This window comes from Pleurodeles waltl, chromosome 12 (genome assembly GCF_031143425.1).
Source record: "Pleurodeles waltl isolate 20211129_DDA chromosome 12, aPleWal1.hap1.20221129, whole genome shotgun sequence".
In the NCBI taxonomy this organism is placed as follows: Eukaryota; Metazoa; Chordata; class Amphibia; order Caudata; family Salamandridae; genus Pleurodeles; species Pleurodeles waltl.
Genome location: NC_090451.1, coordinates 560,993,811 through 561,006,912, shown reverse-complemented (window position 1 = coordinate 561,006,912; position 13,102 = coordinate 560,993,811). Strand labels below are relative to the sequence as shown.

At 46.7% G+C, this 13,102-nt stretch overlaps 1 protein-coding gene across 4 annotated transcripts in view; it reads right to left on the bottom strand.

The window, feature by feature from the left end:
• ZDHHC1 (zinc finger DHHC-type containing 1) overlaps window positions 1–13,102 on the bottom strand; it is a 698,520-nt gene that overhangs the window by 288,272 nt on the left and 397,146 nt on the right. For all 4 annotated transcript variants that reach the window (XM_069217653.1, XM_069217652.1, XM_069217654.1 and 1 more), the window contains one exon: window positions 9,879–9,952. In XM_069217653.1, coding sequence (XP_069073754.1) covers window positions 9,879–9,952 — 74 coding nt within the window. The remainder of the gene's footprint in view (window positions 1–9,878; window positions 9,953–13,102) is intronic.

Genomic DNA, 13,102 nt, shown 5'->3' with positions numbered 1-13,102 from the left:
TATATATATATATATTGGTATGACCTGTAGTGGGCAGCAGTACACATAGCAGGAACCAGAGTGGGGCACAGGGATCTGAAAATAAAGGTGGCAAAGGGTAAAGTCAGTGGTGAGAGACATAGGGTAAGAGGCTGTCTTGTACAATGTCCAACAGTTAACTCAAATGTAATATGAACGTACAATGTCTTACCTGTGTGTCACTGGAAGTATTGCAGAATAATGTTGCTCCTGTTGTCAACATATTCTTCCTCTGCCTCTTCTTCCTCTCTGTCCACAGCCCCCCCTCCCCCCCCTCTGCCACAAGACCATCTCCAGGCTCATCCTCCTGTAGAAAGGGCACCTGGCGTCTCAAGGCCAGGTTGTGCAACATGCAACAGACAACCATGATCTGGCACACCTTCTTGGGTGAGTAGTACAGGGAGCCACCAGTCAGATGGAGGCACCGGAATCTGGCCTTCAGGAGGCCGAAGGTCCATTCTATAATCCTCCTTGTACGCCCATGTGCCTCATTGTAATGTTTCTCTGCCCTTGTCCTGGCATTCCTCACTGGGTTTAGTAGCCAAGAGAGGTTGGGGTAACCAGAGTCACTGCAAATATCGAGGGATACCTGTTAGACACACACTAACCCTTAGGGACAACCCCATACCCAGACACCTACTCATACTGTTTGGGGACCTTGGACTCACCTATTAGCCACACCTGGTGCCTCTGGAGTTGGCCCATCACATATGGGATGCTGCTATTCCTCAAGATAAAGGCGTCATGCACACAGCCAGGATACTTGGCATTCACATGGGAGATGTACTGGTCCGTCAAACACACCATCTGCACATTCATCAAGTGATAGCTTTTTCTATTCCTGAAAACTTGCTCATTTCTCTGCGGGTGGGATGGAGGTGGGGTGGGGGGGTGACAAATGCCACAAGTGCACCATTAAATGGCACCTATGATGTTGGGATATGTCCCAGGGAATAAAAGTCAGCTTTAACTATGGCCAAATCCTCCACCTGGGGGAACACGATGTAGCTGTGCATGCGTTTCAGCAGGGCTGACAACACTCTGGTCAACACGTTAGAGAACATTGGCTGAGACATCCCTGATGCCATAGTCACTGTTTGGAAGGAACCACTTGCCAGGAAATGGAGCACTGACAGGATTTGAACTAGAGGGGGGATACCGGTGGGCTGACGGATAGCTGACATCAGGTCTGGCTCCAATTGGGCACACAGTTTCTGGACTGTGGCACGATCAAGTCTGTAGGCAATGATAATGTGTCAGTCCTCCATTGTTGCAAGGTCCACCAGGGGTCTGTACACCGGAGGATATCGCCATCCCATATGCAGCCTCAGCGGTTGGAGCCTATGGAAGAGAACGGTGAGCAGAGGGTCATATTCCCACATTTATTACACTAATGCTTTTTTTTTACTTTACAGAAACAAAATGTGAATCCTAGAATCAGTTGCCGTGCCAATGACTGCTGTGATGCAGTTAGGTGCCATGCCCTGTGGCCCCCTGAAATGGCAGATGCCTGACCTGTGAGGAGGGACAAGTGGAAATGAGGTAACTGCGCTGGCGTTGTGCGCCGTCGTGGTAGGCGGTCGATGACCGCCGCGCAACTTCGCATTGGTTATCATTGGGCCCTTTGGGTACCAGAAGCCAATGGCAATATACGCCTGCGGTGACTGTACGCGACACCGTGGCATGACTGCCATTTTCTATCTCATCCCTCACTTGCTACCTGACCTTCAACGGGAGAGGACCTACACTGCAAGTGCTGCTGTGACTTGTGTCTGGAAGCGGCAATGGCTCAAGTGTCTGGGGAAAGGGCCCCTGCCTTCACTGCAGAAGAGTTGGAGAAACTGGTGGATGGGGTCCCACCCCAGTACATGTTATTCTACGGTCCTCTATACAAACAGGTGAGTACACTGTGACCATGATGCATGGGCCATGAATGTATGGACTGCTGTGGATGTAAGCCACATGTTGGGGGGTGCTGAGGCGTCCGGGCCGGAGTGCAGCATGTAAGGTCGTCAGTGTACGTGCGTCAGGGGATGAATGGGAACTGGTGGCCAATGAGTCTGACAGTCCGAACGGGTTAATAATTTCCTTTTCTGCTGTCTTTTCCATCCAGGTGAGCGCCCACCAGAAAAAGGGTATTTGGTGTGCCATCATCAAGGAGGTGCGGACCCTGGGGGTCTTTCACAGGCAGAGCACCCAGTGCTGCAAGAGACAGGAGGAACTGCGCCGCTGGTCAAAGAAGACGGTAGAGGCCCAGCTTGGGCTGGCCTCCCAACAAGAAAGGGGTGCCCATCGCACCCTGACCCCCCTGATGTTCCACATCCTGGTGGTGGCCTATCCAGAGTTGAATGGGCGCATGAGGGTATCACAGCAGACACAAGGGGGTGAGCACAGATTCTGAAAGCTCACTTTGCGCGTGTTAGGAGGTAGCTGGGTGGGGGAAGTGGGCAGTTGGTGCCCCTAGGCCAGGGCGATCATGGCAGGGTAGGTCCCTTGTTGGGCAGGCTCTGGCGCACTCCTATCCCAATAGTGGCCATCTACTACTGGGCAGGGTCCTGTGGGTTTCTGGTGTGCAGATGCTGGCGTTAGGCATTGTACCCCATGGGCTGGTGACTGACTTAGGAAATGGGTGGGCATGGCCGAGTGCATAGGGCTGTCTCCTGTGTGTTGTGTACGCCAACGGCAGTGGTGTTGCTGGCATTGACCAAGTGTATCCTCTGTCTCCCCCCTCCCCTTTTTGTTTTGTCACCCTGTCCTTGCGTGCATTAGCATCATCTGGTGGAGGAGCAGAGGCATCAGCGACAAAGGGAGCTGCATCCCACATGGGCCTGGAGGCCGAATCCACCGAGGGTGAGGGCACCAGTGGGACGGAGGGCGAGGAGAGCACCACGACGGGGACACCACAGACAGCAACTCCTCCTCCGATGGAAGCTCCCAGGCGGCGGCAGACACCTCTGTGCCCGCACCAACAACAGGTACAGCCGTCACCCCCCTCTACCAGCACTGCCCTCCCAGCAGCCCCTCAGCATGTTTGCCGTGCCCGCTCACCCAGGAGGCTGGGCATCTCCTTCGCCCCAGGCACCTCAGGTCCTGCCCCAGTCAGCCCTGCTGCCCTCAGTGAGGAGGCTATTGACCTCCAGAGATCCCTCTCTGTTGGGCAGTCAACCATACTGAATGCCATCCAGGGTGTTGAGAGGCATTTGCAACAAACAAATTCATACCTGGAGGGCATTCATTCTGGCGTGGCGGCCCAACAGAGAGCATTTCAGGCTCTGGCCTCAGCACTGACGGCAGCCTTTGTCCCTGCGTCTGGCCTCCTCCCTCCAATTTCCTCTACCCAGACCCAATCCCCTCAACCCCAGCCTATCCGAAGCACACCTTCAGACCAGCATTCACCCAAATCAACACACAAAAGTGGCTCAGGCAAACATAAGCAACACACTTCATCTCACAGGCACTCACACAACCACCATGCCCAGGCAAACACACCAACATCCACTGCCTCACTGTGTCCCCCTCCTCCTCCTCGTCCACCTCCCTCCCAGTAGTGTCTACACTCACACCTGCACGCACTACATCTTCATCCACTACCTCCATCACCAGCATGCCCATCACAAAACACCCCTCACGAGCAGTCACCACCCCCACAACCATGTACACGTCCTGTGTCCCCTCCCAGTGTGTCTGTGACCCCTCCTCCCAAAGTACACAAACACAAGCACCCACCCACCCAACAGCCATCCACCTCACAAGAGCATCCAGCCCATGCACCTTCACCCAAACTCAGCATAAAGACACCTCCTACAACCACTCCCTCTTCCTCCACTCCCAAATCCTCACCCATCTTCCAGTCCCAATGTGTCTAAAAAAGATTTTCCTGGCAAACATTGGCCTGTTCCCTACCCCTCCACCCTCCGTCCTTCCCCTCGGGCCAGGGTGTCCAGATCCCAGGCCAGCACCTCAACCACCAAGTCGGCTTCTGCAGTGGTACCTGCAACTCCCAGAGGATCAAAGGGGGCACCGGTCATGCCAGGCAGTGTGCCACGGACCCCTGCAAAGGACCAAACCATTCTGCCACCTCCCAAGGTGAAGAAGGGGCCAGCATGCAGCAAGGCCAAGAAGCACGACCCACTCAGCAAGACCACCTCCAAAACTCCAGCTGCCAGAGCCAAGGTCCCAGCAGCATATGACAAGGTGAGGTAGGGTCAGAAAAGCCAAGCCAAGGCACTTCAAGCCTCAGAGGCCCCAGGTGGGGGCCTGGTGTCCACCATCAGAACCAACAGCCCTGCCACCTGTACTGCGGCCAGCACCGCCACCTGCCCCGCCGCTGCCACCACTACTGTCAGCAGCAGCATCCCCAGCGGGCAGCTGTCCGAAGTTGCAGGAGACGGGCTGGTGCCTCCCTCCACCACTGGCAGCACCTGCACCACGGACAGCACTGCCAAAATCCCCTCCGCAAGCACCGCCACCTACACCGCTGACAGTAGGACCACTACCATCAGCAGCAGCCCCAGTGTGCTTCGGTCCGAGGCTGCACGAGATGGCCTGGAGCTTCCCACCAGGACCAAGCAGTGTGCAAAGCACCCATTTGAGAGACTGTGGCCTTGCTCTCCCCAGGACCAAGCAGTGGGCAAACCACCCACTAGAGAGACTGTGGCTTTGCACTCCCCAGGACCAAGCAGTGGGCAAAGCACCCACTTGAGAGACTGTGGCTTTGCACTCCCCAGGACATCGCTGTGGGCATGGAGCCCCCTCGAGAAGCAGTGGCGTAGTACCATCTTCCGGCTGAAGTGCCCCCCCTACCCCATCCTCTTGAGGTGCCTGTGTGTTTTCGACCTGATGCCCCTTCAGTGTTCTCTCTGTATTGAGGCAGGAGTCAAGTGTGGGTTTGGCCCATGATTTTTGACCCAGTGAGCCACGGATATTTGCAAAGGACAGTGTACGGCCTTCTGTACATACTGTAAATATTTGTATATAGTGTTTTTCTATTCGTTACGTATATCTGCATATTTCAAAAATATCACTTATTTCACTCTATTCCTTTTGTTCTTGCGTTCTTCCAGGGGGTTACGGAGTGTAAATGTAATGTTGATGCATGTGTTTGTGTGTATGGTGTTGTGGGTGGAGGTGGAGGTGGGGGTGGGGGTGTTGCGTGTGTGTCACTCTCTTTTTCCTCCCCCCATCCCCTGTGTGCTAGGTGCAGTACTCAGAGTGGTCGTCTCCGCTGTCTTTGATATTCCTTGTGTATGAGGAGGTAGACCAGCACAGGGAGGACCTGCAGCTCGGGCTCCATGGCGTCCTGGTTCTTCGTTGAGTGTCGAGAGGTGAGTGGTTTCCCTTCTGTTTTCTGTTTCCGCCGTGCTTTTGATGGCGCTGGTACCACCCGGAAAAGCTGGCGGATTCGCAGGTTGTGATGTGGTGGGCGGTACATTGTCCTCCGCCTGTCTGTTGCCAGTTACCGCTGCGGTGTTTGTTGCTATCGCCGTGGCGGTCGGAGTGTTAAAGTGGCTTTCTGTGTTGGCGGTTTCTGCCGTGGTCGTGATCCCATTTTTTTTTACTGCCAGCCTGTTGGCGGTATTACCGCCACTATAAACACCAACCGCCAGGGTTGTAATGAGGGCCTTAGTCCTTTAAAGATTTTCAACAAGATGTCAGGCTATGTCAAAATCTAAGTTGGTGCTATTTTAGATATACAGATACATGTCGGATATACAGCATATTTCACCAATTACAAGCTCATCATACCCCTTTATGAAGAATTCGCATCCCCTAAGTAAAACACAAGCAAAAGACATAGATGTGTTTCCCCTGCTCCCAAATGGGTTGCACCATTACTTCCTTTCTTTCACTGTTTCCATGGTGTTTTTTTGTCTATTCTATTTGATCCAAAATACAGACACATTTTGCAATCGCTTCAACCGAAAATTGAAAAACAGATTGGATATGACCATAACCCTAGGAGTAAAACTTATCGCCTTTGTAAGGGAGCGAATTATCGAAAGAAAACAAAATCAGGTAAACTTTTATTTCATTCTGCTCTTCTTAAGTAATACTAGCGATGTTTTCAACCTAAAACCACAGCCTAAAGTATTGTTGATGACATATGGTCTCCCAAAGTTAAACAACCATCTGCATGTAACACCAATGGGCCACGACTGCTCACAACTTCATCTCAAACATTAAACACTCAATCAATCAAATCAAATCAAATCAAAAAAACTTTATTCGGCGGTTATTGACATAAAAGCAACAAATACAGATAAAATATATAAACTACACAAAGGCTAAGATCAATATTAAAAAAGGCATAGTCTGTTAAAATAGGCAGACACTCTGGGACTACAACACCAATATATCTTCACAGCGTTTCTAAATTTTCATGGCCGTTGTAAGAAAATGTAAAACTGCTGAGCAAAGTTCTATAGTTGATCATTTCTGCAAAAAATCAAGGCCCATTTTTTAACTCCTCGATCTACAATGTCACCATATTGGGATTAGGAATGAATGTCTGGGCACAGTGAATAACTGACAAAATAAAACAAGCATTTGCAATGCACTAGGGTCTCGCATCTGTCCGAGTTACAGCTATGACCACTTGTAAACTCTCAACCGGATTTTTCTTGCCACATTAAGAGAAAAAAACAGCGCGATCGCACTGCTACAGTTCACTCGTAATGAACGTATCAGCAAAAGTGCAATTATGTACGTAACTGGCAAAAGTGCAATTAACTGTGTAAGAGGGTCGATATTATGCAAAGTGCTCAACTTCTGCCCAGCGAGATCGCGCTGCGAAAATAGTGAAGAAGTAGTCCACAAACCTGACGGGAAACAGCGAGCCTCGCATGTTTTATGTACTTGGTTGCTGCGCTCGAGGAGGGCTAACCACCGGAAAAGGCATGACATATGCGTACCTTCCACTAATGAAAGCAAGCAGATTTTAACCGGCAAGCCCACGAACCAATGAAAGACACTGACATGACGTGGACAGGACTCCGAGCCCTTTTCTAATTCCTAAAGTGTCTCGCTAGCGATACGCTTCCGCAAGCGCATGCGACGCAGGCTCGACCCTAATAAAAATGGCTCGTACTCTGCTCGAAACTGTTGTTATTATTGCACAGGGGGGCGGAGTATGCCATAACATGCTTCCTGCGATGGAAAGGCTACTTTAATGTATTTTGTTCAGTCGGAACAGAGTTAAAAGATACCGATGATATGGGTTTCCTACCCAGGTTAGGTATGGTTCTAGGGAGCTGGTTGACGATACCAACACATAATTTGCTATCGTTTCCATTACTAATGTGGCTTTTAACCTAGAATCCCTATATTTTTCTAAAAACACAGACTTAATGATTTGGTGTTCAAATTACATGTTTGTGGGTCTGTCGTGACGTCCACTATGTCTATGTCCCTGCAGGTTTTCCATAGAGAGGCGATTCATGGGATATCGTTGGCACCATCTACGGATAAACAATCAAGAAGGCATGACATCAACTCCTAATCCAGAGCAAGAGCGGTGCTACCTTTATTTGATCCTCAATGTAGAGGAGACCAAGTTCCTCATGAACAATGATAGTAGCTGTGCATTTAGGTAACCCCAATAATCTACAAGCAAAGTTGTTTTCTGAATGTTGGAGGGCATGAATGACCCTGAACACCTGCCCCATAGAGCCCAGCAGATACACAGTTCCTCCTATATAGTCTAAGCATCTCAGCAATGGGTTTACTTTTCAATTTCTTGGCAAACCTAAAGATTGCCTCTGTATTCCTTCCCAGTATTTGAGTTTTTGCTGAGATTAGCTTTTTCCTACTAAAAGTTGCACTAAAGGTGATACCCAAATAATTGAAGGAATTTACCTTCTCTATGCATTTTCCCCTTCATAAAAAGGTCTTAGCGTTGGTGCATGAGCTCTCACAAGTCATGGTGTATGTTTTAGCCAAATTTACCTTTAGGTCTAATGAAACCATAAAAGACAGGAATGAGTCCAATAATGTCTGTAAACCATTCACGGTGAAGGCCATTAAGACTGTGTCATCCATGTATAGCAAAATTGGAATGTGGGACTCCTCCATCTTAAGCATATCCCTGCTTGTGTCTATTAGATGCTTACTGATCCTGTTGATATATAAAAGAAAAAAAAGGGGTGGCCAGAATACATCCCTGTCTCACGCCCCTCTTTGCATCTATGTGAGTTGTCACCTCAGCTTGTTGGCGGTATCGGATTGTAACTGTGAGGTCCTGGTGTAGGCACTTAATTGAGTCTAGAAGGTCCCGAGCTACACCCATGTTTTCCATGATCTGCCTCAATTTAACCATGTTCACCAAATCAAAAATGCTAGTAAGGTCATCTCTAAGATGCCTTTTTTTTTTTTTAAAGCTAAAACGTACTTCCTCGCAATAAGATAAAGATTTAAGACCTAATCAACTGTCCAGATGCCTGCCCTGATTCCGAATTGTGCTTCTGATAATAGGTTGTTTTCAATAGCCAAGGTTTCAAGGTGCGATAGAATAACTTTCCCCATATTTTTGAGCTGGAATCTATCAAGGAGCTAGGTCTGTAACAGGATGGGCGAGATCTATCACCTTTCTTAAAAATTGGGAAAATTATTGAAGTCCTCTATTGCAGCTGGTATGTAACCAGCAACTGCGCACCTCAGAACGTTAGGTAACGGGAGTCCCCAAAGTCCTATGTTTGATTTAAAGAAATCGATTGGGACACCATCTGATCCTGTTGCGCTCCCCTGGAGTACTCTGCTGTGTTCCATAGCAGTTACAAATTTACTCACCAGGATAAGGGTCATGTTATTAAAACTATCCTTGGCAAGCATTGATGTTTTAAGCATAACATCTGTGGTATATGAGGTACTGGTGTCTTGACACACGTATAGTGGGTCACCTATTCTGCTCCCTTGGGGGAGTCTGGATCAGTGAAATAGCTATGATTCACTACTGACCAGAATTTTGCTGATTCTCCTGTATTTGCGGCACAGATGAAATCATCCCAGGCTTTAGACCGAATTTCTCTTTTCCTAACTTCTAAGGTCATCCTGTAATCTGCTCTTGCTGTTCGTACATGATCTACAATGCGGGGAATAGCCTTCAAGGTTTTTTTCAAGCGATTATGAGTGCTGGTGCAAGCCTTATTAAACCACCCATGCGGTTTACAACCACCGCCCCCCTTTGGTAATCAATAGGTGAATTGCCACTGTTCTACATACGTTTTGGTACCTTTCTAATATGTCTGCGGTCGCAACGTCATATTTTAAACAAGTTAAAACTGACTGTAAGCTCTCTATTAAAATTGTTTGGTTAAATGCCAACTGATTTACTTTCAGCCATTTCTGTCTTAAGCCCTTATTTTTAGAAAAGATTAGCTCCTCGGCAGGCTCCTTTGTCTTATTTCTGGGATGACAGATTAGCTGGAAAGCAAGGGGATTACAGATGCTATTACATTTTAGGATGGTTTTATAGTCTATAAGGAGAGACAAATGTACAACTGTAATTAATATAAAGTCAATCTTACTGTCCCCAGTGGGACCCAAGAAGGGAGGGATATCATTCTCAGACCTATCCAAAATATTTCCTACAACAGTCAGATCATGCTTCAGATTGCACAATTTCAGAGAATCCCCAAGGGGCGAGTGCCTAATGTGCGATCAGGCCTCATCTTTGTCGTGTAACCCACAGACCCTGCTACAGTTATAGTGATAATGTGAGATATTAAACTTCCCTCCCCAGATGACCATTACACTCAGCCAAAGCAGCAGCCAATCAAAACTCATACAAAGCACAATCAAATAGATACGTGAGAAGCTATAAATGGAATAAACATGGAGTATTCACAAGGGATCATTTTACTCACTCTTTTCTTAAGGTAACCGAAGACGAGTTCTTGACTTGTAAGTCCTGGTTCGAGAACATCAGGCTTCCAGCATTCTAAAATGTGCAAGAAAAATGGTTTAATGTAAATTCTTCAAATATTTTATTTCCATTGCGAAGAACGTTGGCTGTTGAAGTGTGAATCTCAGATGCTACAGCCTCGCTGAGCTACAGGAAAAAAATCAATGTGCAACTTTACATTTACCAACAGAGTTTGACCAATTAGAAATGTCAGTGATATGAAACACAACATACAAGGATAAGAAACAAAGAAAAAAAGAATTAACAATGTTAGGTTACCGAAACAAAAGCCTCCATGTCTTAGTACAGTGGGTTCATAGTAAGATTATGTAGTAGAAGGATTTAAAATGACTTCTAATGGGACAGGTCCTCGCTGACAATTTGGCATCTTTGACTGTAACTGAAATGTGTCATGTTCTGGCATCATAAACTACTAAAACAAATTAAAAACAAGTTTAAGAACGTGAGAGTTTGAACTTGCTTGCTTAAAGAAAAGCTAAATCACCAGCTTGCTGCTTCTCCTTCTATAGCCCTACGTTATAAAGGATAACCTCAACAGAGGCATTGCTCCTAGAGTTGTCAATAAAGGAAATCTGCCTAAATGTCTTAGACAAGGATTAAGAAATTAACAGCAACGATCTAGTACTTATGTTTTTGTAGAGACCAAGAGAGACCTATTCAAGGATTGGGGTACTAATGTAGTGGTTTGTAAAAGATGTAATATGTGAAAAAAAAAGCCCTATTCATTAACCCCTTAACTGCTGGGCCTTCCCCCCTGTGCTGAGCCCTTTTTTGGCTATTTGGGGTAGCTTGCACTTAGGCTATCATAACTTTTTGTCCCAATAAGCTATCCATGCCAAATTTGTGTCCTGTTTTCCAAACATCCTAGGAATTCTAAAGGTTCCCAGAGTTTGTGGGTTCCCCTGGAGGAGACCAAGAAATTAGCCAAAATACAGCAAAGCATGTTTTTTTCAGACAAATGGGAAAAAAGGAATGCAGAAGAAAGCATGTGGTGTTTTCCCTGAAAATGGCATCAACAAAGGGTATGCAGTGCTAAAATCACCATCGTCCCAGCTTTCAGGAATAGGCAGACTTGAATCGGAAAACCACATTTTTCAACACAATTTTGGCAATTTACTGGGACATACTCCATTTTTTATTATTTTTTGTGCTTTTAGCCTCCTTCCAGTTAGTGACAGAAATGGGTATGAAACCAATGCTGGATCCAGGACAGCTAAACATTTCTGAAAAGTAGACACCAGTCTGAATTCAGTAAGGGGTCATTTGTGTAGATCCTACAAGATTTTCCGACAGAAAATAACAGCTGAAATAAAAACATATATTGAAATTGAGGTAAAAAACAGCCATTTTTCTCCACGTTTTACCATGTAACTTTTTCCTGAGATGTCATATTTTCAAAAGTAATATACTGTTACGTCTACTTGACTCTTCTGGCCGCGGGGATATATAGAGCTTATAGGTTCATTAAGAACCCTCGGTACCCAGAGCTGATAAAGGAGCTGCACCTTGCAATGGGTTTTCATTCTATACCGGGTATACAGCAATTTATTTGGTGAAATATAAAGAGTAAAAAATAGGTATCAAGGAAACCTTTGTATTTCCAAAATGGGCACAAGATAAGGTGTTGAGAAGCAGTGGTTATTTGCACATCTCTGAATTCTAGGGTGCCTATTCTAGCATGTGAATTACAGGGCATTTCTCAAATAGACGTCTTTTTTACACACTGTCTTACATTTGGAAGGAAAAAATGTAGAGAAAGACAAGGGGCAATAACACGTGTTCTGCTATTCTGTGTTCCCCAAGTCTTCCAATAAAAATGGTACCGCACTTGCGTGGGTAGGCCTAATGCCCGTAACAGGAAATGCAACATGGACACATCACATTTTTACATTGAAATCGGACGTGTTTTTTGGAAAGTGCCTAGCTGTGGATTTTGGCCTCTAGCACAGCTGGCACCTAGGGAAACCTACCAAACCTGTGCATTTTTTAAACCAAGACACCTGGGGGAATCCAGGATGGGGTGACTTGTGGGGTTCTCACCAGATTCTGTTACCCAGAATCCTTTGCAAACCTCAAAATGTGGCAAAAAAACACTTTTCCCTCAGATTTCGGTGCTGCAAAGTTCTGGAAGCTTAGAGGAGCTGTAAACTTCCTTCCAACCAGCATTCCCCCAAACCTCCCGATAAAAATGGTACCTCACTTGTGTGCGTAAGTCTAGTGCCCGCGACAGAAAACTACCCAAAACACAACGTGGACACATCACATTTTTCCAAAGAAAACAGATGTGTTTTTTGCAAAGTGCCTAGTTGTGGATTGTGGCCTCTAGCTCAGCCGGTACCTAGGGAAACCTAGCAAACCAATATATTTTTGGAAACTAGACAGCTAGGGGAATTCAGAATGGGGTGACTTGTGGGGCTCTCACTAGGTTATGTTACCCAGAATCCTTTGCAAACCTCAATATTTGGCAAAAAAATAACACTTTTCCCTCAGATTTCGGTGCTGCAAAGTTCTGGAATCTTAGAGGAGCTGCAAACTTCCTTCCACCCAGCATTCCCCCCCAAGTCTCCCGATAAAAATGGTACCTCACTTGTGTGGGTAGGCCTAGTGCCTGCAACAGGAATAGCTCACACAACATTCAATGTTGATCCTTACATGAGGGCAACTGTTGGCCGGGGGAGGGGGGGGGCAGGGGGTATGGGGAATCCATTCCTGACGCAGGCACAGGTACGGGCACTCAAGTGGGGTAGCATTTTTATCAGGACAGGTGGGGAAACACTGGTGGCAGGAGTTTTGTGGATCCCAGCATATTCCTGTACCACCAACCTAATTGTTGCATGTAACAGGTGACTTAGTGAATCTTGTGCTTGGCATTTTGTCTAACAAATGCATTTGTAGTGAATATTCTGAGAAACAGAAACCTAAAAATATGTTAGTAAAAGGCACTACAGGAATCAGGTTTAAGATTATAATTAAAATCTCCTTTCGCGTGGTTTCAGGTAAACAGATTTATGTAAAGCAGCTGCTGTGTTTGCAATCAAGGGTTACATTTTAACTGTAGAAGTGCGACAGACCAATGTAGAGGCCGTAACAGAGGGTGGATCAAGTAAACCCAGTTGCTACTGCACCATGGAGACAGGTGATGATGATTCCTCATACAAAAGAAAA